This window comes from Labrus bergylta, chromosome 12 (genome assembly GCF_963930695.1).
Source record: "Labrus bergylta chromosome 12, fLabBer1.1, whole genome shotgun sequence".
NCBI classification, from domain to species: domain Eukaryota; kingdom Metazoa; phylum Chordata; class Actinopteri; order Labriformes; family Labridae; genus Labrus; species Labrus bergylta.
The window spans coordinates 5,527,817-5,542,783 of NC_089206.1; the positions used below are offsets into that span (position 1 = coordinate 5,527,817).

The following is a 14,967-nucleotide window of genomic DNA, read 5'->3' on the forward strand; positions in this document are numbered from 1 at the left end:
TGTGATGATTTGCTGCTTTTCCTCTTAATTATCACACTAATTCAAATATTAAGCTTCCAAGTCTGTTTGCAGAGATTATGACGGATTATAATGCAGCTGTAAACCGTCATTTCTTCGTCTTTAATGAAAGTTTCTGAACATAACACATCCTGTCAGTACTTTGTAACAGGTCCAAAATCGCTGCGAACACAGACTCAAGTACTCCAATAAAACAAGTGTTTCCTTTTTTTTATGAGTTTAGACATAATCCTTTAACCCTCACCTCACCATCCTCACATTTCTATCACTTTGTAGTTTATTGTTATATCATTAATATGTTTAAATGTCTTAAGAAATGAAACGTTCTTGTGTGATCACAAAGGTGGTTCCGAATTTTAAATATTTGGATTCTTTTCCCTACCATATGTTTTTAAACTTAACAATCTAATGCTAATTGCTAATTGAATGCTGGATAGTACTGAAAAGAACAGACGCTGTTAAAAAACAAATCCTTAGTTAATTAAAACAGTTTAAATACATGTGCAGGAATGACCCAATACTGGGTGACTTCTATTGTTGTTGCCATGGTTTTAAAACAGGTATCAATATGGTTTGACTATTGGTAGAAACATATTGAAGTCTATAAATCTGGTATCACAACAAACCCAGGTAATCACAATAAATAAGAAAATGATGGCAGCTAGGCTATACTGTGCTGTCAACCATTCATAAAGTATTTAGTAGTTATTACTACTCTACAACAGTTATAGATATCGCTTAATATTTCACTAAACACTTAAAATGTTCTCGTCTGCTTCAAGCTCTCCTTTGTGTGATTTATCTTTTATTGATTATCTTGGACATGAAGGCCTCAAGAGGGAAACTCAAGCGACTTCCCCCTGTGTTTAAAAATGAAGCTAAAATGAAAGTGCAAAATTAAAAACTGCAGTTCCTTGGCTGTCCACTTGAGGGCTGGCTCCAAAGCAAAGAAATCCCCATCCAGCCCCATGTTCAAATGTCCATTTTAACAGCAGGAATCCACATGTTTACAACCTGGTTGTGTTGACAGATCATTTCTTTATTGGTTAATACTGTACAAGAGGTGTAATTATTTATAACTTAGTTATTTTGTGTTTTACTGTGCCAATTACTGGTCCTGGTCACAGCAGGATTTGGCCCATGAAGAACTTGTTTGTTCCGTTTTGTATGTTGTTATTTTTTGTTGATTTAAAGCACTTTCTGACCTTTGCCTGTATAGATAAACTTTACTTTCTTACATACTGATTTAAGCAAAGGATTCTGCCTACGTTTGCTTAATTAGGGGCAGGATGATGTGTCTGACAGGTGGGTGCATTGTAGCCATTGGTCAGGTGGGTTAAGGCCCGCCTCTGCTCCACCTCTTACCAGACAGAGCGCCACAGGAATGAGTCCTAAAACCCGGAAGTAAGTTAGCATTTGAGCGCCATGGGGTCTAACGTCTAAAAGTCAACGGGGGATTTAGAATGTGTTTGTGGTTAGACTCCTGAAATAAGGTCCGTGGTTAACACAAGCTGAAGAGGTGTTGCCGTTTTGTTAGACCACATAAACTACGTTAGCTAACACCCCCACTTGTGAATTTTGAAGTTTTTACGCGTCTTTAAAAAGGCGGTTGCTAACAAGAGGCTAAATGTGACTACAGTGGTTGTCGGGGACATTAAAGGTCATCACGCCGGACACAGAGGGCGGGAACTCTCTCACTAGTCGGAGATGTCTCCTGTAGGTTTAATCTTTAGGTTAAGGTGAATATTATGTTAGTAAACTATTTATTAAGCTACGTGGATTAGTTTATTGGAGATCGTCTGAAGCATAACGCTAGTGACGTCACAATCATCCCACAGTGGCGTAGTTAGCTTGTAGCATAACGTTAGCTTTTTACTTCTGTCGGCCGCATTAACGCTTCAAACATCATAAAAACGGCGTTCATCTGTGAAGATTATCCTGCTGAACAAAACGCCTACAATTCAGAAACGTGCGTTTGCCACAGAGCTTATTTTCTGCAGTGATCCAAAATCCAATGAAAACATCCCATAGGAGAATTCTCATTAGACCCCATGGCGATGCTACTTCCAGGTTGGCCTACAAAAATACGTCATATGGTTTGTTCTCTATTGATCTCAAGTTAGGTTGAGATAGCGTTTCCAATCTGGTGAGCGTCATCGCTGGGTTTCTAAACGCCTCTTCAGAAACCGATGGGTGACATCACTGAGACTACATCCATCTATGTGTAAACTACATTCATGCACACACACACACGTGGGTCAGACATTAGTAATCACAATGCAACTCTTATTATGTCATGCTTTGGAAATGAGAGGCGTTTAATCCTAAAGTGTGCAGTAAGAGTGAAGTTAGAAGTTTAGTTATGCCGATAAAAGGCTGAAAAAAAGGAGTGAAGGAGGAAGTTGAAATGAAGCAAAGACTCAAAGAGAGAGAGGTTAGTGTTTAGTCACATCTTCAGTTTATTTTCAGTACCGTTCAAGAGGACACTGGGAGGAGTTACTGAATAAAAAGTTAGCAGTTTAGCAGTGTTAATATACACAGTTGCTGTCCAATCAGAGACGCACGTCCTCTTACAATATCCAAAAGAAACAGCACAGGTAACAGTCAGAGACAGAAAAAATACAAGGAAGTTAAAAATCGCATGTTAGAAGCAAGCAGTTAAAGTGTTAATAGTTCATTTAATTTATTTACACAACAGTCAAAATAAATGACCCACTGACTGAAACACCGCAGACACACATGGTACTGTACAACACGTTATCCTGCCGTGGCTCGATGCTCATCATTGTTTGCTCAGTGATGACATCAATCGTCTAACCTGCTTCATGTTGCAAAGGTCGGTGTGTAACTCCCACGGCTATCACAGCCAGACTGCACAAAGTAAGAAAAGGCTGGACTGAGTGTTTTCAAAGTGCTTGGAGTCGATCACTGACAAGCAAGCAGGACGAGGAGGAGGAGGAGGAGGAGGAAGAGGAGGGGGGCAAGGAAGAGGAGGAGGAGGAGGAGGAGGAGGAGGAGGAGGAGAGGAAATCAAAAAGCTGCTGTGTCGGTTGCTTTCTAAATATTCACCGCTCTGAAAGGGGGGGGGGGGGGGGCTCAAGGGCTCTTCATAAAGTCGTTCATTTTCAGGCTCTCAGAAAAGCTGGATGTGGTCTTTGGTTTATACTAAACCCTAAAGCCCCGTTTCCACCAAGCAGTCCGGTTTGGTTCAGTACAGTTTGGTACGGTAATCCCTGAACTAGCTTGCCCTTTTTTGTTAAGCGGAGTGTAAGCCAGATGGAGATATCCGCGTCAGGTATGTAATTGTGTGACATCATAGCAGCCCAACACGGTGTAGCCCGCTATTAACGAAGTTAAACGTTCAAGAAGAAGAAAGGGAGCCTTTAGGGTCAGATCGGTACCCTTGGCACCCCAACAAAACGGTACCAAGAAAGTAGTTTGTACCGGAGCCGAACTGAACCGGACCGCTTTTCTCATAGTCCACTGCACAGCTCCTACATTGCACCTTTTGTACATTGTGTTCTTTTTTATTATTATTTTTTATATTTTACATATTTAAATTCTATTTTCTATATTGTAATAGCTTCTTATTCTGTATTATTTAAGTTGTTGATAGTTCTTTTTTATTTCCTTGTTAATTGTTTAGCACCAATACACCAAGTCAAATTCCTTGTATGTGTAAATGTACTCGGGAATAAACCCCGATTCTGATTCTGATTGGTGGAAACGGGAGCTTAACAGTCTACAGCAGGGGTTCTCAACTGGTGGGTCAGGATCCAACAGTGGGTCGTGATGCTGTTTTCATTGGGTCGCGAGCGTGTGAAAAAACAATCTGTCAAGCGCTTTTTCAAACATGTTAGATTTGTTCCGTTTCTTTGCGTCTGTCAGATGTTTTGCACCGTCTAAGGTACAAAACATTTGACAGAAGCTGAACCATTTAGCATGAAATAAATCTGATTGGTTGAAAAATATCAGAAATTTGGGCCGCTATTTTGTCAGTGTGGAGTTGGTGGTGGGTCCTGAGGCTAGACGAGTTGAGAACCACTGTTCTACAGCTTGTAAGACCAGCAACATCTTTTGGGGATTTTTTTTTATTTATTTTTTTAGGCCAATCTCAGATAAAAGGCAGTGGTCTGTTCCAGCGCTTTAACAAACAGTCGTGTTCGATACGTTCTGGATCACTGCCGTTCACTGAGAGCTGCTAAAGGGGGGCCAAACGAAGTACTGGTATGTATTCATGGGACCAAACCTAATCCAGAGCATTAAAGGGATCAATCAAAACAGTTTTTGGCAGCGTCCTGGCTGCTGTTTTTTCATTGTCGTCAAGCTTTTTTGCATCAACATCATCGTGCTAATGGAAGACAGTGAGAGGAGTGTTCAGTCTGTTTGCATCCATAACAATAATCAACGTCTTTCCATGCACTGCTGTCATGATTTGGCAGTATATATAATATGGACATCAACGTAACTCGATAATACTAAAATGTCAAATATTCACAGACACCGGGCACAGAAGTAAACGAAAAAGCAACAGGAAGACCTTGGCAACAGCCGACCATGCACTTTGCACATTATCGTGACACATTACAATAAACAAAACGTTTCCAATTTACCAATACTGTACATACAGTAATACATGTTAGCTTAGCGTGATTTATCAAAAAATGTCCATCTTCAAAGTGATTAAATATTATGACACTGTGGAGAACTGGCTCTCTCTCTCTCTCTCTCTCATCATGAGAATATAATACTGCCGCTGTGTATGTGTGTGTGTGTGTGTGTGTGTGTGTGTGTGTGTGTGTGTGTGTGTGTGTGTGTGTGTGTGTGTGTGCTCAGCAAAATAAAGTCTGACAAAATATATCCAGCTTAAAAAAATACCATCTGCATTGTTGTCAAACATAATACAAAAGATACAGATCATCTGTACTGAAATTGTCATTGCACTATTGCTCAGGGCGTTTACCTCTTCAGTAAAACAAAAAGCTGTTCAGTTGATACTAATAATAAAAAAAAAGGAATGGTATCATGTTATATGAGCGAAAAACAACTGGAATAAAAAGTGCATAACTTTCCCTTTTGATTCATCAATCTCTCCATCAGTTCTTCTATGATCATTTTTTTTCTCAGTCACAGTTTTTCGCAGCCTCGCTGTTCCTCTACAGAAATCAAACAGCTCGTCATTGTTTCATGACGCGTGCGTGGACTACACATCCTCAGGTTATTAAAAAAAAACAACTCAACTGAATTAGAATTAAATTGACGTTGTACAGGGAAATGATTTGCCGCACAACCTTGTATAGAAAATATTGCATTTTTCCATTTTCTCATCTTCGCTACAAATATCGTATAAAGCTGTGAAGTGTTTCTCTGTATGTTACTCTAAATGAAAACACAGGACTCTTTATGTGTGGCTCTCTCCAGGCTAATGCATGAGTATATTTTTTTAATATAATTTCTCTAACAGTGCATGTTTAAGTTTGCATGTTTGGATTGAGGTCAGCTATAAATGCTACAACACCAACAAGCCTTAGCTGCAGGTGTCATTGAGAAAAATCCAAGAAGAGGCAGAAACTAAACCTGACTTCACTCTCACTCTTGGATTAAGGAGAGTTATTGTGCTATAATACAATCAGAAGAAATTCTAGTTTTATATCACATGTGAACCTGTGAATTTAAAGCTCCTGTGAGGGAGTTTCTCAGTTTTGGCGCCCCCTTGTGGACAAAAGTGATGCAGCCAAAGTGATCTGTTTAGCTGATCCTGCCATGTGTGTATGAGAGAGTGTTTTGTAATGAAAAATCTCCTTTGCAGATATCACTCAGTGTGAATATTTACGGTGGAGAATTAAAGGAAAGGCTGTTTTTATAAACGTGTTATGAATCACCTTGTGTGACACCTGGCAGGCGGCAGCGTTTACAGGCATTAAAAATAATCCCTTTAGTCACTGCTGATTTATTTGCTTTTGTCTGTCATATAAAGGCATCAGTATTACTTTAAGCTTGTTTCATAATCAGCTACAAACTCCTCACAGGAGCTTTAAAAATCAGTTTTCTGAATCGCCTCCAGTCAGACGTTGACCTCGATTTGAGTTTACACTGACTTTGACCTCAACAAGAATATTTACTTTTTCGTTATAGCAAACTATTGAACTAGAATATATTCATGATGACCCGGGCTGAATCATAGAAATAATAAATGGGTCTTGACTTCCACAGCAAAGAGCGCTTGATGTAACTTCTCCCTAGTAAAAAAAAAAATTATGACTCAATTCCAGGATTAAATTAAATGTAGTAAATCGGTTCAAACGAGCAGCGGCAGGTGTTTAGTTCAGAGCACCCTGTACCCTCTAAACTCCAAATAAAGGACCGTGTTGTACCCATAATCCCCCTGCTGATGACTGTATCAGTGTCCCCGTTGATTGCTTTACAATAGTGCCTGCTGGACGTCTTCTATAAAAGTGTCTAACCGTTCTCTGGCAGTGATTTCTTAACTCTGCTGTGATTGGTTTTGAAGTGCACAAGGCTAAGCTCATCTGCAGGTTAATATTTGGCAAACGTTGCATGTGTGACATCATTAAAAGGAGGTTAACACTGAGTTCCTGTGCGAGTCCTGAGCGAGGAGCTGACTGCTGCTGGGGAGAGGAACACTCGGTTATTCTGATGCGAAGAAGAAGTGAATTGGGCGGTGAAACGTCTCTCTTAGAGAAGACGAGAGGAGGAATCGACCTTAGAGGGGAAAAAGTTCCTTGGACATGTTTCTCTCAGTCGGTCAGTCGTGTATTTTAATGGCACCCCCTGCACTAACCTGACTGGACCTTTAGTACTCTGCTATGGTGAGACAGATAAACTCCTGAATGCATTTCTTATACTGCTGCTCAGTGGGGCTGCTGGTTGGGTATTGACCTGGCTGTCCGAACGGTCCCTCGGACTCCCGCATCTCCTCGTTCATCCGCGCCAGACGCAGCCTGAAAGAAAAAAGTTGAGTTTAGGTTGTTAGACATTGAACAAAGCTGAGGGGAATTCACAAGAAAGATGCAAAAATGTGACTTTTACATACAGTGTGACGATATCTGCATTGGCCTGCTGCACAGCTATACTCAGAGGGTCCTGTCCGTCCTCGTCCCCGTCGTTCTGTGTGGCTCCTCTTTTCAGGAACAAACACACCTGCCTGAAAAATACATGAGACAGAAGATCGCATCACTTTCACAGATCAGAGCTAAAAACTGTCAGTAAAGAAACAAAATGACATTTTAGAAGAACCCAGAGTGGAATGAAAGGGTTTAAAATTATACAGAAATATGGAGCATAACAGCTGCCGAACACTTCTCTTGTCCCGACTGCTGTCAGCCTTTTCAATGTGATATTTAATTATGCTATTTATTTATTTATTGGCATTGTCCTTCATAATCAATTTAGAGAGTTTCCTGATGAATCCTACATTGTATTTTATTTATTTCTATATTCTGCAAGGTTGTTTTTAATTGTTGTTCTGCTGGCTGTAAAGCATATTGCCCCTCTGAGATAATAAAGACTTCCTTCATCCTTTATCTGACATCAGACTCTGAATAAACTCTTTGTAGTTGTCGTAACCATGACAATTATTCCAACAATGCATGTTTTATTGAAAAGAGTAACGACATGACTTGTGGTGACACGTGCTGCAGTGACTCATGCCTCACCCCGTGTGTCCCAGATATGTGGCATGATGCAGCGGACCCCTCCCTCTCGCGTCTCTTTGGTTGACGTCAGCAGCGTTCTGCAGCAGGAACTCGCAGGCGATCAACGAACCCTAAAAATCAAGAACATAGAAGGTTAACTTGGGGGGGGGGGGCTGGATTGTAACACGGCTGAAACTCTAAAGACGACCCTGATGACATCACTATGACATCATTAGTTACATTTCAACATTTTGCAAAGCTCCTCCAGACTCTCAGTAGAAGATGAATTCAGACTCTTTTAGTCTTTAAATCCATGAGTAAAATATTTACTAATATTTTATTTGGAAATTTTATTTCATTCATATAAACAATAAATTTGAGAAAAACAAACAAACATAAAATCTCAAATTTTGAATGAAAAGGAGCAGAAAGACTAAACTTATAATATCTGATGTAGGCAGATATGACTCACCCCGACCACGGCCTGTATGAGGGGCGTTTTTCCTTCGTCGTCATCGTTGACAGAATTGACGTCGGCGCCGTGGGCCAGAGCTTCTGCCATGACGGGCAGGTTGCGAGCTTTGGAGGCTTTGTAGAGCAGCGCCCCGGGATGAAGGTCTCTTATGTCCTCCGGGTCTGACGTCTCCGGCTCCGCCTCCAACTCAGCCTCCCCGCTCGAGTCCTCCGACACCTCGCACTCTGAGGACAGGAGAGGAAGAAACAAAACATATCGAGCTTCAGCTGAAAAACGCAGCCTGACGTGCCACTTCATAGATTTAACACATTAAAAGGACGATCTGTTCATCATTACTCCGCTGCGCTCACCCTCTGTGACGCTGTCCACCACCGAGCCAAACACCAGGATGTCTGTGCTGCCGTCTGTGCTGCCTCCCAACCCGCTGTCACTGCTCAGGCCTGCCGGACCAAGAGACGCCAGAACAGGGACACATTAGTTACCTCTGTCTTTATCCATCTCATCAGGGTTTGTTTGAAAAAGAACCAGAATGGTGTGTGTTGTACAGAAAGAAGAAGAAGATACAGCTACAGGCTTGAGTAGTGAACAGCTAGTCACTTACTTCGCGGGCCCGATCCAGTGTCAAAGTATGAGAAGAGCGAGTCCAGCTCATCAGGACAAAAGAGCGAGTCTCGTCTGAACTTAGCAGCTGCAGTGAAAGAGAGAGTTCAGAGTGGAGGGGAGGAAGAGCAGAGGTTCTTAATCGTGCAATAATAACACTAACCAAATAAACAGTCCTGACGTTCTAGGCTTTAGAGACAAACATGACCAGCTTAAAAAACAATGAAATAAACCTCTCCAGCCTGTCATCATCAGTGCTCCAAAAACATTTCAGAGCGTACATTTCATTAGTCAAAGGTTTTTCTGAACTCATCATAAAAAGGGACAGTAAAAAAAAAGGAATATTAGATTCACACAGTCTGTGTTCCTCCGGGATGCTTTTAGACCTTAGCTCACGTTGTAAAAAAACAGAGGGAGAGGAGAACCAGTCTGTCATATCTGGCTACAATCTTTGCAACTATTCTTCTCCCTTTGGGTTTCTCAAAAAATGGAAAAATGCTCCGGGCTGTCCATGCATTATTAACACGTCAGAGGAACAAACTGGGGCTAGAGAGGCTAAAAGTTGAGGGGCGAGTTTGAAAAACGTCTAATGAAGTCCATCACTAGAAAGAGAAGAAAAGGGGGAACAGTACCTGCAGAGAGGGTGGAGGGGGAGGTGCTTCCAGGCTCTTGTCGGTATCTCCGTCGTGTTTTAGGTACCGTTGTGGCGCTGTTGTGTCTCCGGCATTTCTTCACGCTCCAACGCCGCTCCGACTTCCTCTCCCCGTTGATGAGTATTTCTGTGGAGCCGAGTTTCTTCAGGTATTTCTTCTCGACGTACTTCGCCTTGATCCAAGCCTCCTTCTCCTGCCTGCGAGTGACAACACGACGTTAACTTGACCTATTCACATGTCATAATATTTAAATGAGCACATCCAGTGCGCCTGGTTTCACTGAGTCCTCACCTGGAACTGGACGGTAGAGGTTTTTTTAGACCTTGTTCCTGGTAGGAGCCTTCATAGATGTGGTTGATGACACTGTTTCCGAGCTCACACATTAACTATAAAACACAAAAAAATGACATTAACAGCCTACACACTATTTTTGAACTTAAAGGAATAGTTCAGAATTTTCTAGCAACTCAAATGAAAAGACATTTTTCAATTAGGGTTAAGATATAGGATACCCATCACTCCTCAAATTTCTGCATGTGAATTAAAAGTGTGAGGAGTGATGAGGTCGGAGCCAAGACACCAAACACAAATCATGTTCTACTGTTCTAAATATCTTAAAAGATACAAACGTGAGTTGTCTGACTGAACTGTGTGAAACGCTGCTGAGACAAACTGTACCTTTAATAATTCTGGTTCCCAGGAGTCCAGCGTGAGTGAGCGAACCTTCGAACAGTGAACCCCGAGGCTCCTGCAACATAACAAGAGAAAAACGTTTTATGGTCTGCTGTCTTATTTTCTTTTAGTTAAGCAATTTAGAGTTGAAAGAAAAGGAAATATAATTTGTTACAACAGATGGCAGCCGACAAAAGAAAACAGAGTGGCCCTGCACTCTTTAATGTGGGGAAAAGTCGACGTTTGTCTCATGAATCATACACTGGGAGTTGTATTCTGGACTGAAAAAAGCTGCATGTGATCTAAAACGAGAAGAGGGAAATGAGAGAAGCTGTTCCCCTAATGTCATGCAAATCACCCGAGTTCCTGAATGAAACGGTCTGTTGTCCTGGCAACAGTGAAAACTATGTTTCTCCTCGTCTTTGCCCCTGCTTTGTAACAAGCGGCCACGTATGATCTCACAGCGAGAGAACGAGGGAACATGAATATTCAACAGATGGGAACACAATCACAGAGGAACGGGTTTTTTTTGTTTTGTTGGGATTACATAAGCAGTTTTTATCAACTTCCAAAAACACACACAAACTTTGCAGAAGGAGCTGGAAATCTCCCTTGTTGGTTGTGTGATGTAACAGGACATTAGCATGCTGCTCTGCGCAGGCTGACGAGAGGATGTGTTGATCTGCGGCATGATACCTTCATTCAACAGCGTTACGTCATCTCCACTTTTCAATTAAAACTCCTCAATGAAACTCGTTCAGTGTGTGTGTGTGTGTGTGTCGCCTTTATCGTCTCACTTCACCTCCTTCAATGAAACTCTCAATCAAAGCCCGATCCAATAAGCAGCATGCGGTGCTCTAATCCCCTCAGCGGTGTGTGTGTGTGGCAGACGGTGTGTGTGCCTTTAACAGCTCAAAGTGAGGCCGAGGTAACGGACAACTGGCAGAACGCTCGGGTTTTAGTGCCAGTACCACACACAGCACATGGCGGCACATTGGTGGGAGAAGGACCTTTTATCAAACTTCCACCCTAACTTAATATGTTCTTTTTTTTTTTTAATTTTCCTCAGGATCAATAAAGTATCTATCTATCTATCTATCTATCTATCTATCTTTAACGTTACTTTAATGTACTGGCTTTAATGTCCAGAGTAATGTGTGTGATTTTCCTGCTGGAGAACGGTTAGAAACGTTTGATCCTCTCTCCATCTATCAAAATAAATCATCACTTAAAGGGTTAATTACACAATTTTCAACCTCACATCCAGCTTTCTAATGTGTGAAGTGTGAAAACGCTTGCAGTTTTTTGCTGAGTTTGCTCTTTTTTGCTGCACCAAAGCTTCAACGAGATGTGAACAGTGGCTTTCTTACTAAGTGGCCAAAAAGGAACAACAGCTTCTAGTTGCCACGTTTGCAAAACTGATGCAACATGGACACCAGGTGCAAGAGAGCCACTGTTCATTTCTTTTTTGGTTCTGGTTTCCACATCTTTTTTCATTTTTTTTAAATCTAATTACAAACTGTCAACATTTTAAACTTCAAAAACAGAATCATAAACAATAAAGCATGTGCTTTGGCTGACCAGGACGTTCAGCTGCATTTATGTGAGCCAGATTCAACACTCAGATAAATTCAGCATGCCGAGGGTTACCTAAGAGCTGTGCTGTCTGCGATCCACATTCTTCACAGCAGAATTGGTTCAGACTATGAAAACTTAATCTAAGAACGAGTAAGGCTGGAGTAAATAATAAAAGCCCGAAACCGGAGCGCCCCATGAGAGCATGAGAGGATGTGAATGTGTGTGCTACAGCATGTGTTTCTGCAGGTTTTAGACAGAACGCGATCTGGACTGAGCGAGCGTGGAGGAGTGCTTGGAAACAAACAGAAACAAAAGCTTGCCACCTCCAAGTCCCTGGCCACACCTTATTTTAAATCAAACACACACCTTGCTGCAACAGGAGCGCAAGTTCATTTGCTATTTTAAACAACGTGATCGCTTGGCATTAAAACGACAACTGCGTCAGGAGGAAAATACGAAAGACACCTCGGCTGCTCCATGCTTTTTTTCCCAGGAAAATAAGACCAGAAGACCTACAATTGCAGATATTGAGACCAACAAAAATCTAGTTAAAATCAAGATTTTGTCAATTGTGCGCAATGTAAAATGCTAATTTATAATGTGACCCTGTTACAAGTAAAACGACCTCATATGTGAACAGCTGCAGTTTTTGACTGATCTAAAAGACAGAAACATGTTGTTGGCTCTACCTGTGGATGCCTGAGCACTCGATGCACAGCAGGATGCCCAGGTTGATGGAGGCCCAGCGAGGGTCGGCCTGGCCGCAGTCACAGCACTGCTCGTTCCCCGGCAGACACTGGATCCTCTGCAGGATGGTCTCCCCTCGAACGCTGCGCTCCCGCGGCTCACTGGCTGAGTCGATACTGCTGGTGGACGGAGACGCTGTTCTGTCCAGATGCTGAATTCAAAAAGAAAAGTTATTCGTTTTTGGATCACAAAATGCATTTTCTAATTTTTTTTTTTTTTTTTTTAACTGTCTGTTGTTTGTAGCTTCACATTTATTCAACAGTCATGATAGTTTTCATACATTGATCATATGTCTAAGGTGTAAAATTATAATCTGCAAATAACTAGTCAGCCTGATACATTTTGTGGATAAAAAACAAAATACTCCCCTCTTAATGTAGCAGTATTTAGCAGTTATAATACATGCACTGCTTATTCTAATGTTTCAGTTTAACTTTCAAACACTACAACCATCGTTTTTATGAGCTCTATGATATGTGACTTACCTCTATATAGTACGTGTCTGGGCTCTCTCTGTAGGCCGATGCAATGCTAGCTTGAACTGCTTGAATCCACGCTTGTCTTAGCTTCTCAGAGTCAGCCTGCAGCATGCAGCTCCTGTGGAAAAAAAAGTGCAAAATAATTGAAGTAACTTTTCTGCAGACCAGCTTCCTGTGCATTTGTTTTAAATACATGTATATTTTTTATTCTTTATTCAAAGCAACTATAAAAACATATACAATAATCTGTACAGTATCTATAGCACTGCAATATTATAAATAAGTTGTTGAACTCAAGTCGACTCGAAAAATATAACAAAGATGCACCTAGCACCTCTTCATGTAGCGCTGCTTTTAGCTCAATGCTAACATTAGCATTTTTAAACTCTCAAAGAAATAACTTAACTTACACTATTAAGCAGATAATATCATGTTCACCATCCAAATTTGCAAGCATGAGTTTAATAAGTGTTCAAAACACGTCAGCTTACACCAAACTAGCATTTACAGCAAGCTAATTTAGTAGCATTGTTTCCCTCTTGCTGTCCATTGTTCGCTGTGAAATCTGTCGCTATGTGTTTTTACCAGACTGGCTGTGTTGTTGTAAATGATATCATGCTCACAGTGTAAATGCTGAAGGTTAGCTGGTTTTTGCTTTACCACATAGGCTAATTGAGTTTAGTGTTAAGCGGGCTAGTATAAGCTAATTAGCGATAACACAAAGTAAAGGCAGTGGGGTGTCTGCGAAGTTCAGAGAGAAAGTTACTTAAATTTTGCATCGCAATTGTGATTCTGGAAAATAATTTGAGCAGCAGAAGACTTCAATAAAATACATTTTTTAAACTGTTTTGTTTTGTGATCGGAAACCGTAGATCCGTCAGATGCACGAGATTAATGAAGTCAGTGAAATGTATAAACATCATTTTTTGATTGTTGTAAATGGTTCTTAGTTCACCAAACATTAAGACAGCTGAGTCTTTTGGGGGTGATCATTTTTCATTTTGGGGTATTAGTTTATATAAAAAAGTATTGGAGACATTCTTTTTTTGACCTGATGGGGGCGCCAGATGGAAAGTAATGGGATCACTAAATATACTAAAATCCAGCCTTTGGGTAACATGAATTTTTGAACTAAATCACGGAGTAATCCTTGTCGTATTTCAGTCTTACTTGAAGGGGGAGACGACCTCAAAGCAGAACCTCCTCTCGATGTCCTCGCACGGTTTCACAGAGCACAGCCTGAGGTCCTCCACCACCACCGTCAGAGAATCCTGCAAAAACACACAAACAACCTCTCAATTCTCCGCTTATCAAACAGCAGCTCCAACACAACAACAACAACAACAAAATATCAGCCAGCTGTTCCTCTTTGATAAGACATTGCATCCTGGGAGCCTGCGAGTAGCTAGCCATGAGATATTTACACGGAGTGATGCCATGCAGAGAAATTGAAAATGACCTGAAAAACCAGAGTCAACCCCGGATTGAGCACTCAGATATCAGCAGAGATCTCTTTACCGTCACTGTGTGGTGATGGATGTCAGTGGAGATCACCATACGTTAACAGCCCCCCCCCCCCCCCCCCGTTAAAGTGCACTTAACCTCTCAGAGCCCACTTTACCCCGGGGGAGAGCTGATAGCTGGAAGGAACAGTATGTGAACTCACCTTAAGTTTCTTCTGATAGACCAGCTGACTGTTCTGTATGGAAAACCACCGTCTAGAGAGAGAGAGAGAGAGAGAGAGAGAGAGAGAGAGAGAAATAAACCTTGGATTAGATGGATATCCCTCAGATGCTTTAGGGTCAGCACTGTGGATAGCCGTGATCAAAACAGATAAAAAGCCTCGACAGAAATGGCTTTAGCTCCTGGCAACACAACATCAGAAGTACGTGAAATGAAAGCTGGCAAAGCTGCGAGCCAATAGGAAACTGAGAATATAGCACACATTTTTATGCATGTTTATACAATTTACATGATATTGCATTTAGGTATTGTCCCAAGATAATCACATTTTGAGAATTAGGTTTTCTGGGGCGCCGGATAGCCGAGGGGTTATGTTGCACGGCTCATGTATGGAGGCTATGAGTCCT

General features: G+C 41.4%; 1 protein-coding gene across 2 annotated transcripts in view; it reads right to left on the reverse strand.

Moving 5' to 3' along the window:
• Nucleotides 1-14,967, reverse strand: part of acap3a (ArfGAP with coiled-coil, ankyrin repeat and PH domains 3a) — a 73,306-nt gene that overhangs the window by 1,742 nt on the left and 56,597 nt on the right. Inside the window, exons 12-24 of one of the 2 annotated variants that reach the window (XM_020651348.3) lie at nucleotides 14,544-14,595; nucleotides 14,048-14,148; nucleotides 12,884-12,995; nucleotides 12,341-12,549; nucleotides 10,080-10,149; nucleotides 9,693-9,787; nucleotides 9,381-9,598; nucleotides 8,750-8,836; nucleotides 8,499-8,588; nucleotides 8,146-8,372; nucleotides 7,695-7,804; nucleotides 7,073-7,183; nucleotides 6,919-6,980 (exon numbers count right to left, since the gene is read on the reverse strand). In XM_020651348.3, the coding sequence (XP_020507004.1) occupies nucleotides 6,919-6,980; nucleotides 7,073-7,183; nucleotides 7,695-7,804; nucleotides 8,146-8,372; nucleotides 8,499-8,588; nucleotides 8,750-8,836; nucleotides 9,381-9,598; nucleotides 9,693-9,787; nucleotides 10,080-10,149; nucleotides 12,341-12,549; nucleotides 12,884-12,995; nucleotides 14,048-14,148; nucleotides 14,544-14,595 (1,544 nt within the window). Of the gene's footprint in view, nucleotides 1-6,918; nucleotides 6,981-7,072; nucleotides 7,184-7,694; nucleotides 7,805-8,145; nucleotides 8,373-8,498; nucleotides 8,596-8,747; nucleotides 8,837-9,380; nucleotides 9,599-9,692; nucleotides 9,788-10,079; nucleotides 10,150-12,340; nucleotides 12,550-12,883; nucleotides 12,996-14,047; nucleotides 14,149-14,543; nucleotides 14,596-14,967 lie in introns of both variants that reach the window. The other variant, XM_065961097.1, reaches the window with a different exon arrangement.